The sequence below is a fragment of the Thalassophryne amazonica genome, chromosome 13, assembly GCF_902500255.1.
Source record: "Thalassophryne amazonica chromosome 13, fThaAma1.1, whole genome shotgun sequence".
NCBI lineage: Eukaryota > Metazoa > Chordata > Actinopteri > Batrachoidiformes > Batrachoididae > Thalassophryne > Thalassophryne amazonica.
Window position 1 is genome coordinate 1,769,479 of NC_047115.1, and position 17,421 is coordinate 1,786,899.

A 17,421-nucleotide genomic window follows, 5' to 3' on the forward strand; every position below is an offset into this window, starting at 1 on the left:
ACAGAAAAAGAAAAAATCCAAGCTCGACCATGGATGACGAAAGGGTTACGAAATGCATGTAATCAGAAAAATACACTGTATAGAGAATTCATAAACTAAAGACTAAAGAGGCAGAAAATAGATATAAGAAATACAAAAATAGATTAATATTATACGGGTATGTAGGAAGGAATATTATAGTAACATATTATATAATAACAAAAACAATATTAAAGGAATATGGGATATATTAAATAGCATTATCAAAAATGGTAATAAAAAACAGAGTTACCCTCAGTATTTCATTGATAATAATGTCAAGAAGGAAAATAAGGATGAGGTAGTCAACGGTTTTAATAATTTTTTTGTAAATATTGGACCAAGCTTGGCAGAAAAAATTCCCGATTCCCAACCTGAGGATTGGGATAATAATCTCATAGAAAGAAATCCCTGTTCAATGTTCCTCACAGCAGTGGATGGAAAAGAAATTATAGACATTGTGAATAATTGTAAATATAAAACATCTACCGATTTAAATGAAATTGATATGGTGGTGGTAAAACAGGTCATTGAATGGATTGTAGAACCATTAACATACATCTGTAACTTATCATTTCAAACCGGTAAATTTCCCAATCAAATGAAAATAGCTAAGGTTGTGCCGCTGTATAAGACTGGGGATAGATACCACTTCACGAATTATAGACCTGTTTCTTTGCTTCCACAATTTTCCAAATTATTAGAAAAGTTATTCAATAATAGATTAGACAAATTCATAAATAAACATAAATTACTTACTGATAGTCAATATGGATTCAGAGCACATAGTTCAACATCACTTGCATTAATAGAATCAGTTGAGGAGATTACAAACGCCATAGACCACAAATTACATTCAGTTGGAATATTTATAGACCTTAAAAAGGCTTTTGATACAATCAATCATGACATATTAATCTATAAACTTGAACAGTATAGGATTAGGGGGTTGGTGTTGCACTGGGTGAGAAGCTACTTAAGTAACAGAAAACAGTTTGTGAAGTTGGGGGAATATACATCATCATGCTTGGACAATGCTTGTGGCGTCCCACAGGGGTCAGTATTGGGTCCAAAACTGTTTCTAATTTATATAAATGATATTGTCAATGTTTCCAAAATATTAAAATTAGTATTATTTGCAGATGACACAAGCATTTTTTGTTCAGGGGGGGATTTGCAGGAGTTACTGAGGAGGATCAGTATAGAAATGGGAAAATTGAAAATATGGTTTGACAGAAACAAATTATCATTAAACTTAAGTAAAACAAAATACATGTTATTTGGCTATTGTAATACAGACATACAGGTTCAGTTACAAGTCGAGGGGGTAGATATTGAAAGGGTACATGAAAATAAGTTTCTGGGGGTGATAATAGATGATAAGATAAACTGGAAGACTCATATAAAACATATACAAAGTAAACTGTCAAGAAGCATTTCAGTTCTAAACAAAGCGAAACATATTCTGGACCACAACTCACTCCGCATTCTTTACTGCTCACTGGTTTTACCATATTTACAGTACTGTGCAGAGGTATGGGGTAATACTTATAAAGGTACAACACAATCACTATCAGTAATGCAGAAAAGAGCTATAAGAATTATTCATAATACTGGCTATAGAGATCATACAAATCCACTATTTTTACAATCCAAATTCTTAAAATTCACAGACTTGGTTCATTTTCTAACAGTACAAACTGTGTATAAAGCAATAAACAATTTACTTCCAGCAAATATTAAAAATATGTTTTTTAACAGATCAGGGGATTACAGTCTGAGGGGGAAATTTAATTTAAAGCATCAGTGGGCACGAACAACATTAAAAGGTTTCTGTATTTCTGTCTGTGGGGTGAGGATGTGGAACAGATTGGGAGTGGGGCTCAAGCAATGTCCAAGCATGAACCAGTTCAAACAGCGGTACAAAAATATGGTTTTTTCTAGGTATAGGGAGGAGGAAGGGTAATGAGGATTAGGGTGTTTTTGTTTTTTGCTTCGGCTTGTAAATATATAGTATTTTGTATGTAAGTAGGTATGTGTAGGTGTATATTTATGTTTGTGTATGTATATGTGTATATATGTGTATGTATGTTGATGTGTGTATGTATATGTGTATGTGTATATATATGTATATATATATATATATATATTGATATCGGTTTAGGTGTGTAGGAATCTATGTGTATATGTGGCAAAGGGTATTACTGGTTGTGGGGAAGAAGGGGTAGGGATAAATAAGCTGATGCTTCACCGTACCCTTTTTCGGACATGTTGGGTACACAGTAGGAACTTTTTTGTTGTTGTCTTCACTGATCTATCTTGTAATTGTTGGTGTATCAAATGTTCGAAATAAACAGTTTTCATTCATTCATTCATTCATACATCACAATACAAATTATGTATAAAGTCAAAAATAAGCCTTTGCCTCAACCTGTCCAGGATCTGTTTAAAATGAGCAACTCCAGCTACAATTTGAGAGGAACATTATCATTTGAGAAATTAAAGATCCATACTACTGTAAAAGGTCATTGTGTCTCCATTAGGGGTGTTAATATTTGGAATAATTGTCCTGATAATATTAAAATACTTGGTATATGAGTTGGCTTTAAAAGGCTTTACAAAAAGAATATATTTACCCGTTATAGTTTGAAGGATTAGGTTAATCAGTTTTGTCATTGTGCTTGGGATTGTGCACTCTTGCTTGTTTGGTTGTGTTTTGAAATGTTAGTGATTGATTAAGTTACATTGTTCATGCACATTTTTTAGTATTGTTACTATGAGTATATATTTATATATGTATATGGTATAATGGGAGGGTATTCATAAGCTTTGCTTCTGCCTTCACCCTTTCGGCCACACGGGTTCACTGTACGTTATTCTTTTTATGTGTTTTGTTATTGTCTTTTTTTTGTTGTCTGTGTGTGCTGAATAAATAAATTCATTCATTCATTCATTCAAATATTTGTGTGTGATGATTAGCAGCAGTTTAAATAAAAAGCAGTTCAAGCCTTCAGTTTATCTGCAAACAAAGTGGGCTGGGCTAGAAACTTGGAACACAAAGACTTTAATTAAAAAGTTAAACTGATCTCAGCACCACGCTCCCATGTGCCTTCTGGCAAACTCAAGCTTTCATGTTTTATTTTTGGCAGCAGCAGCGATGTGTAGGACATTGCTTTTAGCAGGTTTTGTGAATAATTTGGTTTGTCTCTGCTTTGGTTTTTGGACTGTATGTTGTCCGTCTGACTTCCTTCCTCATGTTCGTATGTGTTGTGCGTTCAGGTTGTGCTTCTGGAGTGATGTGTTGCTTTGATCATGTTCTTTCTTTGTGCATGTGCAGATGAGCGGGAGGCGGTGCAGAAGAAAACCTTCACTAAGTGGGTCAACTCCCACCTGTCCAGAGTGTCCTGCCGGATCACTGACCTGTACGTGGACCTGAGGGACGGACGAATGCTCATCAAGCTGCTGGAGGTCCTATCAGGAGAGAGGCTGGTGGGTCAAGTGACTTTGTTTTAATTTCCAGAGCAGATTACTTTCTCACGAGATTTTTAAAAATCGATATGTGACGAGGAGAAAAATTTTATGTTTATAGGTGTTATGAATGGCCCCCGTCCCTTTGTCTCTGTGACAGCGCCCCCTCCCTTTGTCTCTGTGGTAACGCCCCCTACCTTTGTCTCTGTGACAGCACCCCTACCTTTGTCTCTGTGACAGCACCCCTACCTTTGTCTCTGTGACAGCGCCCCCTACCTTTGTGTCTGTGACAACACCCCTACCTTTGTCTCTGTGACAGCGCCCCCTACCTTTGTCTCTGTGACAGCGCCCCCTACCTTTGTGTCTGTGACAGCGCCCCCTACCTTTGTCTCTGTGACAGCGCCCCCTGCCTTTGTGTCTGTGATAGCGCCCCACCTTTGTGTCTGTGACAGCGCCCCCTACCTTTGTGTCTGTGACAGCACTCCTACCTTTGTGTCTGTGACAGCGCCCCCTACCTTTGTCTCTGTGACAGCGCCCCCTGCCTTTGTGTCTGTGACAGCGCCCCACCTTTGTGTCTGTGACAGCGCCCCCTACCTTTGTGTCTGTGGTAGCACCCTTTACCTTTGTGTCTGTGATAGCGGCCCCTACCTTTGTGTCTGTGATAGCGCCCCACCTTTGTGTCTGTGACAGCGCCCCTACCTTTGTGTCTCTGATAGCGCCCCACCTTTGTGTCTGTAATAGCACCCCCTACCTTTGTGTCTGTGATAGCGCCCCCTACCTTTGTCTCTGTGACAGCGCCCCCTGCCTTTGTGTCTGTGATAGCGCTCCTACCTTTGTGTCTGTGATAGCGCCTCCTACCGTTGTGTCTGTGACAGCGCACCCTATTTTTGTGTCTGTGATAGCGGCCCCTATTTTTGTCTGTAATAGCGCCCCACCTTTGTGTCTGTAATAGCGCCCCCTACCTTTGTGTCTGTAATAGCGCCCCCTATTTTTGTGTCTGTAATAGCGCCCCCTACCTTTGTGTCTGTGATAGCGCCCCACCTTTGTGTCTGTAATAGCGCCCCCTATTTTTGTGTCTGTAATAGCGCCCCACCTTTGTGTCTGTAATAGCGCCCCCTACCTTTGTGTCTGTGACAGCGCCCCCTACCTTTGTGTCTGTGATAGCGCCCCCTACCTTTGTGTCTGTGACAGCGCCCCCTACCTTTGTGTCTGTGATAGCGCCCCCTACCTTTGTGTCTGTGACAGCGCCCCCTACCTTTGTGTCTGTGACAGCGCCCCCTACCTTTGTGTCTCTGATAGCGCCCCACCTTTGTGTCTGTGATAGCGCCCCCTACCTTTATGTCTGTGATAGCGCCCCACCTTTGTGTCTGTAATAGCGCCCCCTATTTTTGTGTCTGTAATAGCGCCCCACCTTTGTGTCTGTTATAGCGCCCCCTACCTTTGTGTCTGTAATAGCGCCCCACCTTTGTGTCTGTAATAGCGCCCCCTACCTTTGTGTCTGTAATAGCGCCCCCTACCTTTGTGTCTGTGATAGCGCCCCACCTTTGTGTCTGTGATAGCGCCCCTACCTTTGTGTCTGTAATAGCGCCCCCTAACTTTGTGTCTGTGATAGCGCCCCACCTTTGTGTCTGTAATAGCGCCCCCCACCTTTGTGTCTGTGATAGCGCCCCCTACCTTTGTGTCTGTGATAGCGCCCCCTACCTTTGTGTCTGTGACAGTGCCCCACCTTTGTGTCTGTGATAGCGCCCCCTACCTTTGTGTCTGTGACAGCGCCCCACCTTTGTGTCCGTGATTGCGCCCCCTACCTTTGTGTCTGTGATAGCGCCCCCTACCTTTGTGTCTGTGACAGCGCCCCACCTTTGTGTCTGTGATAGTGCCCCCTACCTTTGTGTCTGTGATAGCGCCCCTACCTTTGTGTCTGTGACAGCGCCTCACCTTTGTGTCTGTGACAGCGCCCCCTACCTTTGTGTCTGTGACAGCGCCCCACCTTTGTGTCTGTGATAGCGCCCCCTACCTTTGTGTCTCTGACAGCGCCCCACCTTTGTGTCTGTGATAGCGCCCCCTACCTTTGTGTCTGTGATAGCGCCCCCTACCTTTGTGTCTGTGATAGCGCCCCCTACCTTTGTGTCTGTGACAGCGCCCCACCTTTGTGTCTGTCATAGCGCCCCCTACCTTTGTGTCTGTGACAGCGCCCCCTACCTTTGTGTCTGTGACAGCGCCCCACCTTTGTGTCTGTGATAGCGCCCCACCTTTGTGTCTGTAATAGCACCCCCTATTTTTGTGTCTGTAATAGCGCCCCCTACCTTTGTGTCTGTAATAGCGCCCCCTATTTTTGTCTGTAATAGCGCCCCACCTTTGTGTCTGTAATAGCGCCCCCTACCTTTGTGTCTGTAATAGCGCCCCCTATTTTTGTGTCTATAATAGCGCCCCCTACCTTTGTCTCTGTGATAGCGCCCCACCTTTGTGTCTGTAATAGCGCCCCCTATTTTTGTGTCTGTAATAGCGCCCCACCTTTGTGTCTGTAATAGCGCCCCACCTTTGTGTCTGTAATAGCGCCCCCTACCTTTGTGTCTGTGACAGCGCCCCCTACCTTTGTGTCTGTAATAGCGCCCCCTATTTTTGTGTCTGTAATAGCGCCCCACCTTTGTGTCTGTTATAGCGCCCCACCTTTGTGTCTGTAATAGCGCCCCCTACCTTTGTGTCTGTAATAGCGCCCCCTACCTTTGTGTCTGTGATAGCGCCCCACCTTTGTGTCTGTGATAGCGCCCCCTACCTTTGTGTCTGTAATAGCGCCCCCTAACTTTGTGTCTGTGATAGCGCCCCACCTTTGTGTCTGTAATAGCGCCCCCTACCTTTGTGTCTGTAATAGCGCCCCCTACCTTTGTGTCTGTGATAGCGCCCCACCTTTGTGTCCGTGATAGCGCCCCCTACCTTTGTGTCTGTAATAGCGCCCCCTACCTTTGTGTCTGTGACAGCGCCCCACCTTTGTGTCTGTGATAGCGCCCCCTACCTTTGTGTCTGTGACAGCGCCCCACCTTTGTGTCTGTGATAGCGCCCCCTACCTTTGTGTCTGTGACAGCGCCCCACCTTTGTGTCTGTGATAGCGCCCCTTACCTTTGTGTCTGTGATAGCGCCCCACCTTTGTGTCTGTGATAGCGCCCCCTACCTTTGTGTCTGTAATAGCGCCCCCTAACTTTGTGTCTGTGATAGCGCCCCACCTTTGTGTCTGTAATAGCGCCCCCTACCTTTGTGTCTGTAATAGCGCCCCCTACCTTTGTGTCTGTGATAGCGCCCCACCTTTGTGTCCGTGATAGCGCCCCCTACCTTTGTGTCTGTAATAGCGCCCCCTACCTTTGTGTCTGTGACAGCGCCCCCTACCTTTGTGTCTGTGACAGCGCCCCACCTTTGTGTCTGTGATAGCGCCCCCTACCTTTGTGTCTGTGATAGCGCCCCCTACCTTTGTGTCTGTGACAGCGCCCCACCTTTGTGTCTGTGATAGCGCCCCCTACCTTTGTGTCTGTGACAGCGCCCCACCTTTGTGTCTGTGATTGCGCCCCCTACCTTTGTGTCTGTGATAGCGCCCCCTACCTTTGTGTCTGTGACAGCGCCCCACCTTTGTGTCTGTGATAGCGCCCCCTACCTTTGTGTCTGTGACAGCGCCTCACCTTTGTGTCTGTGAAAGTGCCCCCTACCTTTGTGTCTGTGACAGCGCCCCACCTTTGTGTCTGTGATAGCGCCCCCTACCTTTGTGTCTGTGACAGCGCCCCACCTTTGTGTCTGTGATAGCGCCCCTTACCTTTGTGTCTGTGATAGCGCCCCACCTTTGTGTCTGTGATAGCGCCCCCTACCTTTGTGTCTGTAATAGCGCCCCCTAACTTTGTGTCTGTGATAGCGCCCCACCTTTGTGTCTGTAATAGCGCCCCCTACCTTTGTGTCTGTAATAGCGCCCCCTACCTTTGTGTCTGTGATAGCGCCCCACCTTTGTGTCCGTGATAGCGCCCCCTACCTTTGTGTCTGTAATAGCGCCCCCTACCTTTGTGTCTGTGACAGCGCCCCCTACCCTTGTGTCTGTGACAGCGCCCCACCTTTGTGTCTGTGATAGCGCCCCCTACCTTTGTGTCTGTGATAGCGCCCCCTACCTTTGTGTCTGTTACAGCGCCCCACCTTTGTGTCTGTGATAGCGCCCCCTACCTTTGTGTCTGTGACAGCGCCCCACCTTTGTGTCTGTGATTGCGCCCCCTACCTTTGTGTCTGTGATAGCGCCCCCTACCTTTGTGTCTGTGACAGCGCCCCACCTTTGTGTCTGTGATAGCGCCCCCTACCTTTGTGTCTGTGATAGCACCCCTACCTTTGTGTCTGTGACAGCGCCTCACCTTTGTGTCTGTGAAAGTGCCCCCTACCTTTGTGTCTGTGACAGCGCCCCACCTTTGTGTCTGTGATAGCGCCCCCTACCTTTGTGTCTGTGACAGCGCCCCACCTTTGTGTCTGTGATAGCGCCCCTTACCTTTGTGTCTGTGATAGCGCCCCACCTTTGTGTCTGTGATAGCGCCCCCTACCTTTGTGTCTGTAATAGCGCCCCCTAACTTTGTGTCTGTGATAGCGCCCCACCTTTGTGTCTGTAATAGCGCCCCCTACCTTTGTGTCTGTAATAGCGCCCCCTACCTTTGTGTCTGTGATAGCGCCCCACCTTTGTGTCCGTGATAGCGCCCCCTACCTTTGTGTCTGTAATAGCGCCCCCTACCTTTGTGTCTGTGACAGCGCCCCCTACCCTTGTGTCTGTGACAGCGCCCCACCTTTGTGTCTGTGATAGCGCCCCCTACCTTTGTGTCTGTGATAGCGCCCCCTACCTTTGTGTCTGTGACAGTGCCCCACCTTTGTGTCTGTGATAGCGCCCCCTACCTTTGTGTCTGTGACAGCGCCCCACCTTTGTGTCTGTGATTGCGCCCCCTACCTTTGTGTCTGTGATAACTCCCCCTACCTTTGTGTCTGTGACAGCGCCCCACCTTTGTGTCTGTGATAGCGCCCCCTACCTTTGTGTCTGTGATAGCGCCCCTACCTTTGTGTCTGTGACAGCGCCTCACCTTTGTGTCTGTGAAAGTGCCCCCTACCTTTGTGTCTGTGACAGCGCCCCACCTTTGTGTCTGTGATAGCGCCCCCTACCTTTGTGTCTGTGACAGCGCCCCACCTTTGTGTCTGTGATAGCGCCCCCTACCTTTGTGTCTGTGACAGCGCCCCCTACCTTTGTGTCTGTGACAGCGCCCCACCTTTGTGTCTGTGATAGCGCCCCACCTTTGTGTCTGTAATAGCGCCCCCTACCTTTGTGTCTGTAATAGCGCCCCCTATTTTTGTCTGTAATAGCGCCCCACCTTTGTGTCTGTAATAGCGCCCCCTACCTTTGTGTCTGTAATAGCGCCCCCTATTTTTGTGTCTGTAATAGCGCCCCCTACCTTTGTGTCTGTAATAGCGCCCCCTATTTTTGTCTGTAATAGCGCCCCACCTTTGTGTCTGTAATAGCGCCCCCTACCTTTGTGTCTGTAATAGCGCCCCCTATTTTTGTGTCTGTGATAGCGCCCCCTACCTTTGTGTCTGTGATAGCGCCCCACCTTTGTGTCTGTAATAGCGCCCCCTATTTTTGTGTCTGTAATAGCGTCCCACCGTTGTGTCTGTGATAGCGCCCCACCTTTGTGTCTGTAATAGCGCCCCCTATTTTTGTGTCTGTAATAGCGCCCCACCTTTGTGTCTGTAATAGCGCCCCCTACCTTTGTGTCTGTGACAGTGCCCGCTACCTTTGTGTCTGTGATAGCGCCCCCTACCTTTGTGTCTGTGACAGCGCCCCCTACCTTTGTGTCTGTGATAGCGCCCCCTACCTTTGTGTCTGTGACAGCGCCCCCTACCTTTGTATCTCTGATAGCGCCCCACCTTTGTGTCTGTAATAGCGCCCCCTATCTTTGTATCTGTGATAGCGCCCCCTACCTTTGTGTCTGTGATAGCTCCCCACCTTTGTGTCTGTAATAGCGCCCCCTATTTTTGTGTCTGTAATAGCGCCCCACCTTTGTGTCTGTTATAGCGCCCCCTACCTTTGTGTCTGTAATAGCGCCCCCACCTTTGTGTCTGTAATAGCGCCCTCTACCTTTGTGTCTGTAATAGCGCCCCCTACCTTTGTGTCTGTGATAGCGCCCCACCTTTGTGTCTGTGATAGCGCCCCCTACCTTTGTGTCTGTGATAGCGCCCCACCTTTGTGTCTGTAATAGCGCCCCCTACCTTTGTGTCTGTGATAGCGCCCCACCTTTGTGTCTGTGATAGTGCCCCCTACCTTTGTGTCTGTAATAGCGCCCCCTACCTTTGTGTCTGTGACAGCGCCCCACCTTTGTGTCTGTGATAGCGCCCCCTACCTTTGTGTCTGTGACAGCGCCCCACCTTTGTGTCTGTGATAGCGCCCCCTACCTTTGTGTCTGTGACAGCGCCCCACCTTTGTGTCCTTGATTGCGCCCCTACCTTTGTGTCTGTGATAGCGCCCCCTACCTTTGTATCTGTGACAGCGCCCCACCTTTGTGTCTGTGATAGCGCCCCCTACCTTTGTGTCTGTGATAGCGCCCCGTACCTTTGTGTCTGTGACAGTGCCCCACCTTTGTGTCTTTGACAGTGCCCCCTACCTTTGTGTCTGTGACAGCGCCCCACCTTTGTGTCTGTGATAGCGCCCCCTACCTTTGTGTCTGTGATAGCGCCCCACCTTTGTGTCTGTGATAGCGCCCCCTACCTTTGTGTGTGTAATAGCGCCCCCTACCTTTGTGTCTGTGACAGCGCCCCACCTTTGTGTCTGTGATAGCGCTCCACCTTTGTGTCTGTGACAGCGCCCCCTACCTTTGTGTCTGTGATAGCGCCCCCTACCTTTGTGTCTGTGATAGCGCCCCCTACCTTTGTGTCTTTGACAGCGCCCCACCTTTGTGTCTGTGATAGCGCCCCCTACCTTTGTGTCTGTGACAGCGCCCCACCTTTGTGTCTGTGATAGCGCCCCCTACCTTTGTGTCTGTGACAGCGCCCCCTACCTTTGTGTCTGTGATAGCGCCCCCTACCTTTGTGTCTGTGATAGCGCCCCACCTTTGTGTCTGTAATAGCGCCCCCTATTTTTGTGTCTGTAATAGCGCCCCACCTTTGTGTCTGTTATAGCTCCCCCTACCTTTGTGTCTGTAATAGCGCCCCCACCTTTGTGTCTGTAATAGCGCCCCTACCTTTGTGTCTGTAATAGCGCCCCCTACCTTTGTGTCTGTGATAGCGCCCCACCTTTGTGTCTGTAATAGCGCCCCCTACCTTTGTGTCTGTAATAGCGCCCCTACCTTTGTGTCTGTGATAGCGCCCCCTACCTCTGTGTCTGTAATAGCGCCCCCTACCTTTGTGTCTGTGACAGCGCCCCCTACCTTTGTGTCTGTGACAGCGCCCCACCTTTGTGTCTGTGATAGCGCCCCCTACCTTTGTGTCTGTGATAGCGCCCCCTACCTTTGTGTCTGACAGCGCCCCACCTTTGTGTCTGTGATAGCGCCCCCTACCTTTGTGTCTGTGACAGCGCCCCACCTTTGTGTGCTGTGATAGCGCCCCTACCTTTGTGTCTGTGACAGCGCCCCACCTTTGTGTCTGTGATAGCGCTCCACCTTTGTGTCTGTGACAGCGCCCCCTACCTTTGTGTCTGTGATAGCGCCCCCTACCTTTGTGTCCTTGATTGCGCCCCTACCTTTGTGTCTGTGACAGCGCCCCCTACCTTTGTATCTGTGACAGCGCCCCACCTTTGTGTCTGTGATAGCGCCCCCTACCTTTGTGTCTGTGATAGCGCCCCGTACCTTTGTGTCTGTGACAGTGCCCCACCTTTGTGTCTTTGACAGTGCCCCCTACCTTTGTGTCTGTGACAGCGCCCCACCTTTGTGTCTGTGATAGCGCCCCCTACCTTTGTGTCTGTGATAGCGCCCCACCTTTGTGTCTGTGATAGCGCCCCCTACCTTTGTGTGTGTAATAGCGCCCCCTACCTTTGTGTCTGTGACAGCGCCCCACCTTTGTGTCTGTGATAGCGCTCCACCTTTGTGTCTGTGACAGCGCCCCCTACCTTTGTGTCTGTGATAGCGCCCCCTACCTTTGTGTCTGTGATAGCGCCCCCTACCTTTGTGTCTTTGACAGCGCCCCACCTTTGTGTCTGTGATAGCGCCCCCTACCTTTGTGTCTGTGACAGCGCCCCACCTTTGTGTCTGTGATAGCGCCCCCTACCTTTGTGTCTGTGACAGCGCCCCCTACCTTTGTGTCTGTGATAGCGCCCCCTACCTTTGTGTCTGTGATAGCGCCCCACCTTTGTGTCTGTAATAGCGCCCCCTATTTTTGTGTCTGTAATAGCGCCCCACCTTTGTGTCTGTTATAGCTCCCCCTACCTTTGTGTCTGTAATAGCGCCCCCACCTTTGTGTCTGTAATAGCGCCCCTACCTTTGTGTCTGTAATAGCGCCCCCTACCTTTGTGTCTGTGATAGCGCCCCACCTTTGTGTCTGTAATAGCGCCCCCTACCTTTGTGTCTGTAATAGCGCCCCTACCTTTGTGTCTGTGATAGCGCCCCCTACCTCTGTGTCTGTAATAGCGCCCCCTACCTTTGTGTCTGTGACAGCGCCCCCTACCTTTGTGTCTGTGACAGCGCCCCACCTTTGTGTCTGTGATAGCGCCCCCTACCTTTGTGTCTGTGATAGCGCCCCCTACCTTTGTGTCTGACAGCGCCCCACCTTTGTGTCTGTGATAGCGCCCCCTACCTTTGTGTCTGTGACAGCGCCCCACCTTTGTGTGCTGTGATAGCGCCCCTACCTTTGTGTCTGTGATAGCGCCCCCTACCTTTGTGTCTGTGACAGCGCCCCACCTTTGTGTCTGTGATAGCGCCCCCTACCTTTGTGTCTGTGATAGCGCCCCGTACCTTTGTGTCTGTGACAGCGCCCCACCTTTGTGTCTGTGACAGCGCCCCCTACCTTTGTGTCTGTGACAGCGCCCCGTACCTTTGTGTCTGTGACAGCGCCCCACCTTTGTGTCTGTGATAGCGCCCCCTACCTTTGTGTCTGTGACAGCGCCCCACCTTTGTGTCTGTGATAGCGCCCCCTACCTTTGTGTCTGTGATAGCGCCCCACCTTTGTGTCTGTGATAGCGCCCCCTACCTTTGTGTGTGTAATAGCGCCCCCTACCTTTGTGTCTGTGACAGCGCCCCACCTTTGTGTCTGTGATAGCGCTCCACCTTTGTGTCTGTGACAGCGCCCCCTACCTTTGTGTCTGTGATAGCGCCCCCTACCTTTGTGTCTGTGATAGCGCTCCCTACCTTTGTGTCTTTGACAGCGCCCCACCTTTGTGTCTGTGATAGCGCCCCCTACCTTTGTGTCTGTGATAGCGCCCCCTACCTTTGTGTCTGTGACAGCGCCCCACCTTTGTGTCTGTGATAGCGCCCCCTACCTTTGTGTCTGTGACAGCGCCCCACCTTTGTGCCTGTGACAGCGCCCCCTACGTTTGTGTCTGTGACAGCGCCCCCTACGTTTGTGTCTGTGACAGCGCCCCCTACCTTTGTGTCTGTGATAGCGCCCCCTACCTTTGTGTCTGTGACAGCGCCCCACCTTTGTGTCTGTGACAGCGCCCCCTACCTTTGTGTCTGTAATAGCGCCCCCTACCTTTGTGTCTGTGACAGTGCCCCCTACCTTTGTGTCTGTGACAGTGCCCCCTACCTTTGTGTCTGTGACAGCGCCCCACCTTTGTGTCTGTGATAGCGCCCCCTATCTTTGTGTCTTTGACAGCGCCCCACCTTTGTGTCTGTGATAGCGCTCCACCTTTGTGTCTGTGACAGCGCCCCCTACCTTTGTGTCTGTGATTGCGCCCCCTACCTTTGTGTCTGTGACAGCGCCCCACCTTTGTGTCTGTGATAGCGCCCCCTACCTTTGTGTCTGTGACAGCGCCCCACCTTTGTGTCTGTGACAGCGCCCCCTACCTTTGTGTCTGTGACAGCGCCCCACCTTTGTGTCTGTGATAGCGCCCCCTACCTTTGTGTCTGTGACAGCGCCCCCTACCTTTGTGTCTGTGATAGCGCCCCCTACCTTTGTGTCTGTGAGAGCGCCCCCTACCTTTGTGTCTGTGACAGCGCCCCCTACCTTTGTGTCTGTGACAGCGCCCCACCTTTGTGTCTGTGACAGCGCCCCACCCTTTGTGTCTGTGATAGCGCCCCCTACCTTTGTGTCTGTGACAGCGCCCCACCTTTGTGTCTGTGACAGCGCCCCACCTTTGTGTCTGTGATAGCGCCCCCTACCTTTGTGTCTGTGACAGCGCCCCACCTTTGTGTCTGTGATAGCGCCCCCTACCTTTGTGTCTGTGACAGCGCCCCACCTTTGTGCCTGTGATACCGCCCCCTACGTTTGTGTCTGTGATAGCGCCCCCTACCTTTGTGTCTGTGACAGCGCCCCCTACCTTTGTGTCTGTGATAGCGCCCCCTACCTTTGTGTCTGTGACAGCGCCCCCTACCTTTGTGTCTGTGACAGCGCCCCCTACCTTTGTGTCTGTGATAGCGCCCCCTACCTTTGTGTCTGTGAGAGCGCCCCCTACCTTTGTGTCTGTGACAGCGCCCCCTACCTTTGTGTCTGTGATAGCGCCCCCTACCTTTGTGTCTGTGACAGCGCCCCCTACCTTTGTGTCTGTGATAGCGCCCCCTACCTTTGTGTCTGTGATAGCGCCCCACCTTTGTGTCTGTGATAGCGCCCCCTACCTTTGTGTCTGTGATAGCGCCCCCTACCTTTGTGTCTGTGGTAGCGCCCCCTACCTTTGTCTTTGTCTCTCGTTATGTATCAGACAGTCCAAGATTTGAGTTCTGATCAGCGTTCAGGTGTTTCTTTATCTGGATGAAAAGAATTATTCAGCTTTAAGTGTTCTGAATAATCTGTGTCACAGGCTCCTGAGTGAAGATCAGAAGGTTAACTAGCGGTTAACTAAAGGTCCGTGCGCACTCTGGACGTGCTGTGGCTGCGTTCCAATCAGACACACAGCAGATAGAACTAAACTCGCTGCCAATACAGAGCGGCCCTGATGAGTTATAGCTGATTAATGGTTGTTAAAGGGGGCGGGGCCTGGTTGTGGCTGGTTAATGATTGTCAGAACCATAACCGTCTTTGTTTTTATCACACTTGGTTGTCAGTGAATAAACAGCACATGACAACGTCCAACACGTGACCCTGTGGTGGGTTCACCACCTTTGTCCCAACACAGGGCGTGGTCAGTGTATCGTGCGTCACCCAGCGGGGAAAACCACAATCTTAATGAGTTTGACTCTTCAGCAGGTAGACGAGTGTTTCAGGTGCGCAGCTAGAAACGACACGTGGTTGGACTTTGACTCACTGGAAGCCGCGGTTTTCCACTTCAATCCCTGATCCGTCTTCCTGCTCCTTCCCTGGATTGTTGTTTCAGGAATTCTTTAGCGTGGAGAGATTAGCTCATGCAATCATAGAACGTGAACGCTGGCCTCCACCACCTGACTGAGGACGTCAGTCAAACGTCTGATTTTGATGCTCATCAGAGCTTTGTGATGTCAAAAGAAAAGAATGTTAAAGTGACAAAAGGAGAAAAAGAAACTGAAGCACAGTTTGTTGTAGTTCACTCTCTGAGTTTCAGGATCCACAGACAGACAGATAGACAGTTGGGGACACGGGGAGACGGATGGATGGACAGATGGGGAGATGGTTGGACAGACAAACAGACTGATAGGTGGATGGACAGACAGATGTGGAGATGGACTGATGAAGAGACGGACAAACAGAAGGAGAAATGGACGACTGTATACACAGATGTGGAGATGGACAGTGGTGTCGCGCTGCAGAAACGGTTGATTACAGACCCGCTGCAGGATCTGTAATCAACATAGACAAATGATCATTTTCCTGACAAACACCCTCAAAAACAAGGGCTGCTCTGAAGGACCGATAAGGGAATTGTTAAGCAAAAAGACTATTGATGTTGGTGGATCGAATCATTTCTTAACGATACTCGAAAAGAACCGGTTCTCAATACCCAACCCTAATCAGAGTCCCCTCAAACCCCTGGACTGAGTGCAAGACCTCAGACTGGATCAGAGTCCCCTCAAACCCCTGGACTGAGTGCAAGACCTCAGACTGGATCAGAGTCCCCTCAAACCCCTGGACTGAGTGCAAGACCTCAGACTGGATCAGAGTCCCCTCAAACCCCTGGACTGAGTGCAAGACCTCAGACTTGATCAGAGTCCCCTCAAACACCTGATGATGATGATGATGATGATTGACATGATTAGTTTTTGGTTTGGAGGTGACTCCACCCACACTGAAACACGTCACTGGATTTCTGCCACCAGCAGAGTCCAAAGTATCTGAACCTCTGCCAGAGTTCTCCTGGTGTTTATGTTGGATGTGGTCCTCGTAGTTTGGACGGAGGACACATGTTATGTAAATCCTGCAGGATGAATATCTCTGCCAGTGAGGAACTTTATTTCTTCTGCAGTGGATCTACACATTTTATTTATTTACCGGTATGTATTTTTAGTCCAACTGAGAGGATTTGGAATAAATCCAGCTGTGATTCCAGGTCTGTTTCAGACGACATGTCTGGGTCTCTGGTCCACACAGCTGTAAATGGTCCCTGCTCTGGGGAGATAACCTGTGATGGACTGGTGTCCTGTTTGGTGGCAGTCACAGAGTCTCACACGCTTCATGCTACAGGTTCTGGGGTTAAGTCCCAGTCCCATCGGGTCCCGCAGACCCCAGAGCACGGACAGGACTCACTTACTGTACTGCAGCTTTTTAAATATTCATATCAACATTCAAAATAGTGTGTGTGTGTGTGTGTGTGTGTGTGTGTGTGTGTGTGTGTGTGTGTGTGTGTGTGTGTGTGTGTGTGTGTGTTAGCAGAATGTGTTAAGTCTAACACATATTTTGTGTTAAGTCTTCACAAACCTACATGCTAACTAGCCATAGCTAACTGGACGGGTGCACCATTGTAGCGACTAAGCTAGCTAGCTCAGGTTTTTTCTCACGTCTCTTGGTTGACGACTTTGAGATGAATGAAGCAGGTTTCATGAAGCACAGTGAACACAAACTGGGGCCGAACCATGAATTATTAAAATGCTTCTGTTTAAACAGCAAAATCAGGTCAATAAAACCAGACTGAACAAAATGAAATGCTTCAGTTGAATCCAGATTTGAAATCATGAAATTCTTCTGGTGATTCTGTTGAGTCATAAATATTTATTTTACTTTGATTTTATTTATGTGATTAATCTGAAGACCAGAAGGTGGCGCTGTAGTTTATTGCTGGAAAACCACAGTCGTTTATTTATTTATTTATTTATTTATGTTTATTCTTCTGAAAGTGCTTAAGATGATGTAACACTGATGAGTAATGTTCAGTGTTGGATGTTTGGTTTCCTGGTAAACGTGTCGGGTTTGAAAGCGCTCAGCTGGGTCTCCAGCTGGTTTCTTCTCTTTGTCTGCAACTGAAAACCTGTTCACAGTTCTGCTCGATGGACACTTATTGTGCAGTAATAATAAATAGAGCGGATCTGTTTTTCTTCCAGCCCAAACCCACCAAGGGTCGGATGCGTATCCACTGTTTGGAGAATGTGGATAAAGCTCTGCAGTTCCTGAAGGAGCAGCGGGTCCACCTGGAGAACATGGGCTCGCATGACATCGTGGATGGAAACCACCGCCTCACGCTCGGACTCATCTGGACCATTATCCTCCGCTTCCAGGTACCACATCCTCCTCAAACTGCATCCTGAACTCATTGAGTCACAGCCATCGATGAGTCAAAGTCGTTCTGATTAACGGTTATTGATTAATGGTGTTCTGTGATAAGGAAGTAAAATATAAAAGGCTTTGTGTTTTTATGACGGGTGAAACTGTGATGTAATAAATAATGATAAACATAAA

At 49.1% G+C, this 17,421-nt stretch overlaps 1 protein-coding gene across 1 annotated transcript in view; it reads left to right on the top strand.

Annotated features, from left to right (window-relative positions):
- Positions 1 to 17,421, top strand: part of sptbn1 (spectrin, beta, non-erythrocytic 1) — a 163,659-nt gene that overhangs the window by 39,084 nt on the left and 107,154 nt on the right. The window contains 2 exon segments of the mRNA XM_034184540.1: positions 3,356 to 3,507; positions 17,067 to 17,240. Coding sequence (XP_034040431.1) covers positions 3,356 to 3,507; positions 17,067 to 17,240 — 326 coding nt within the window.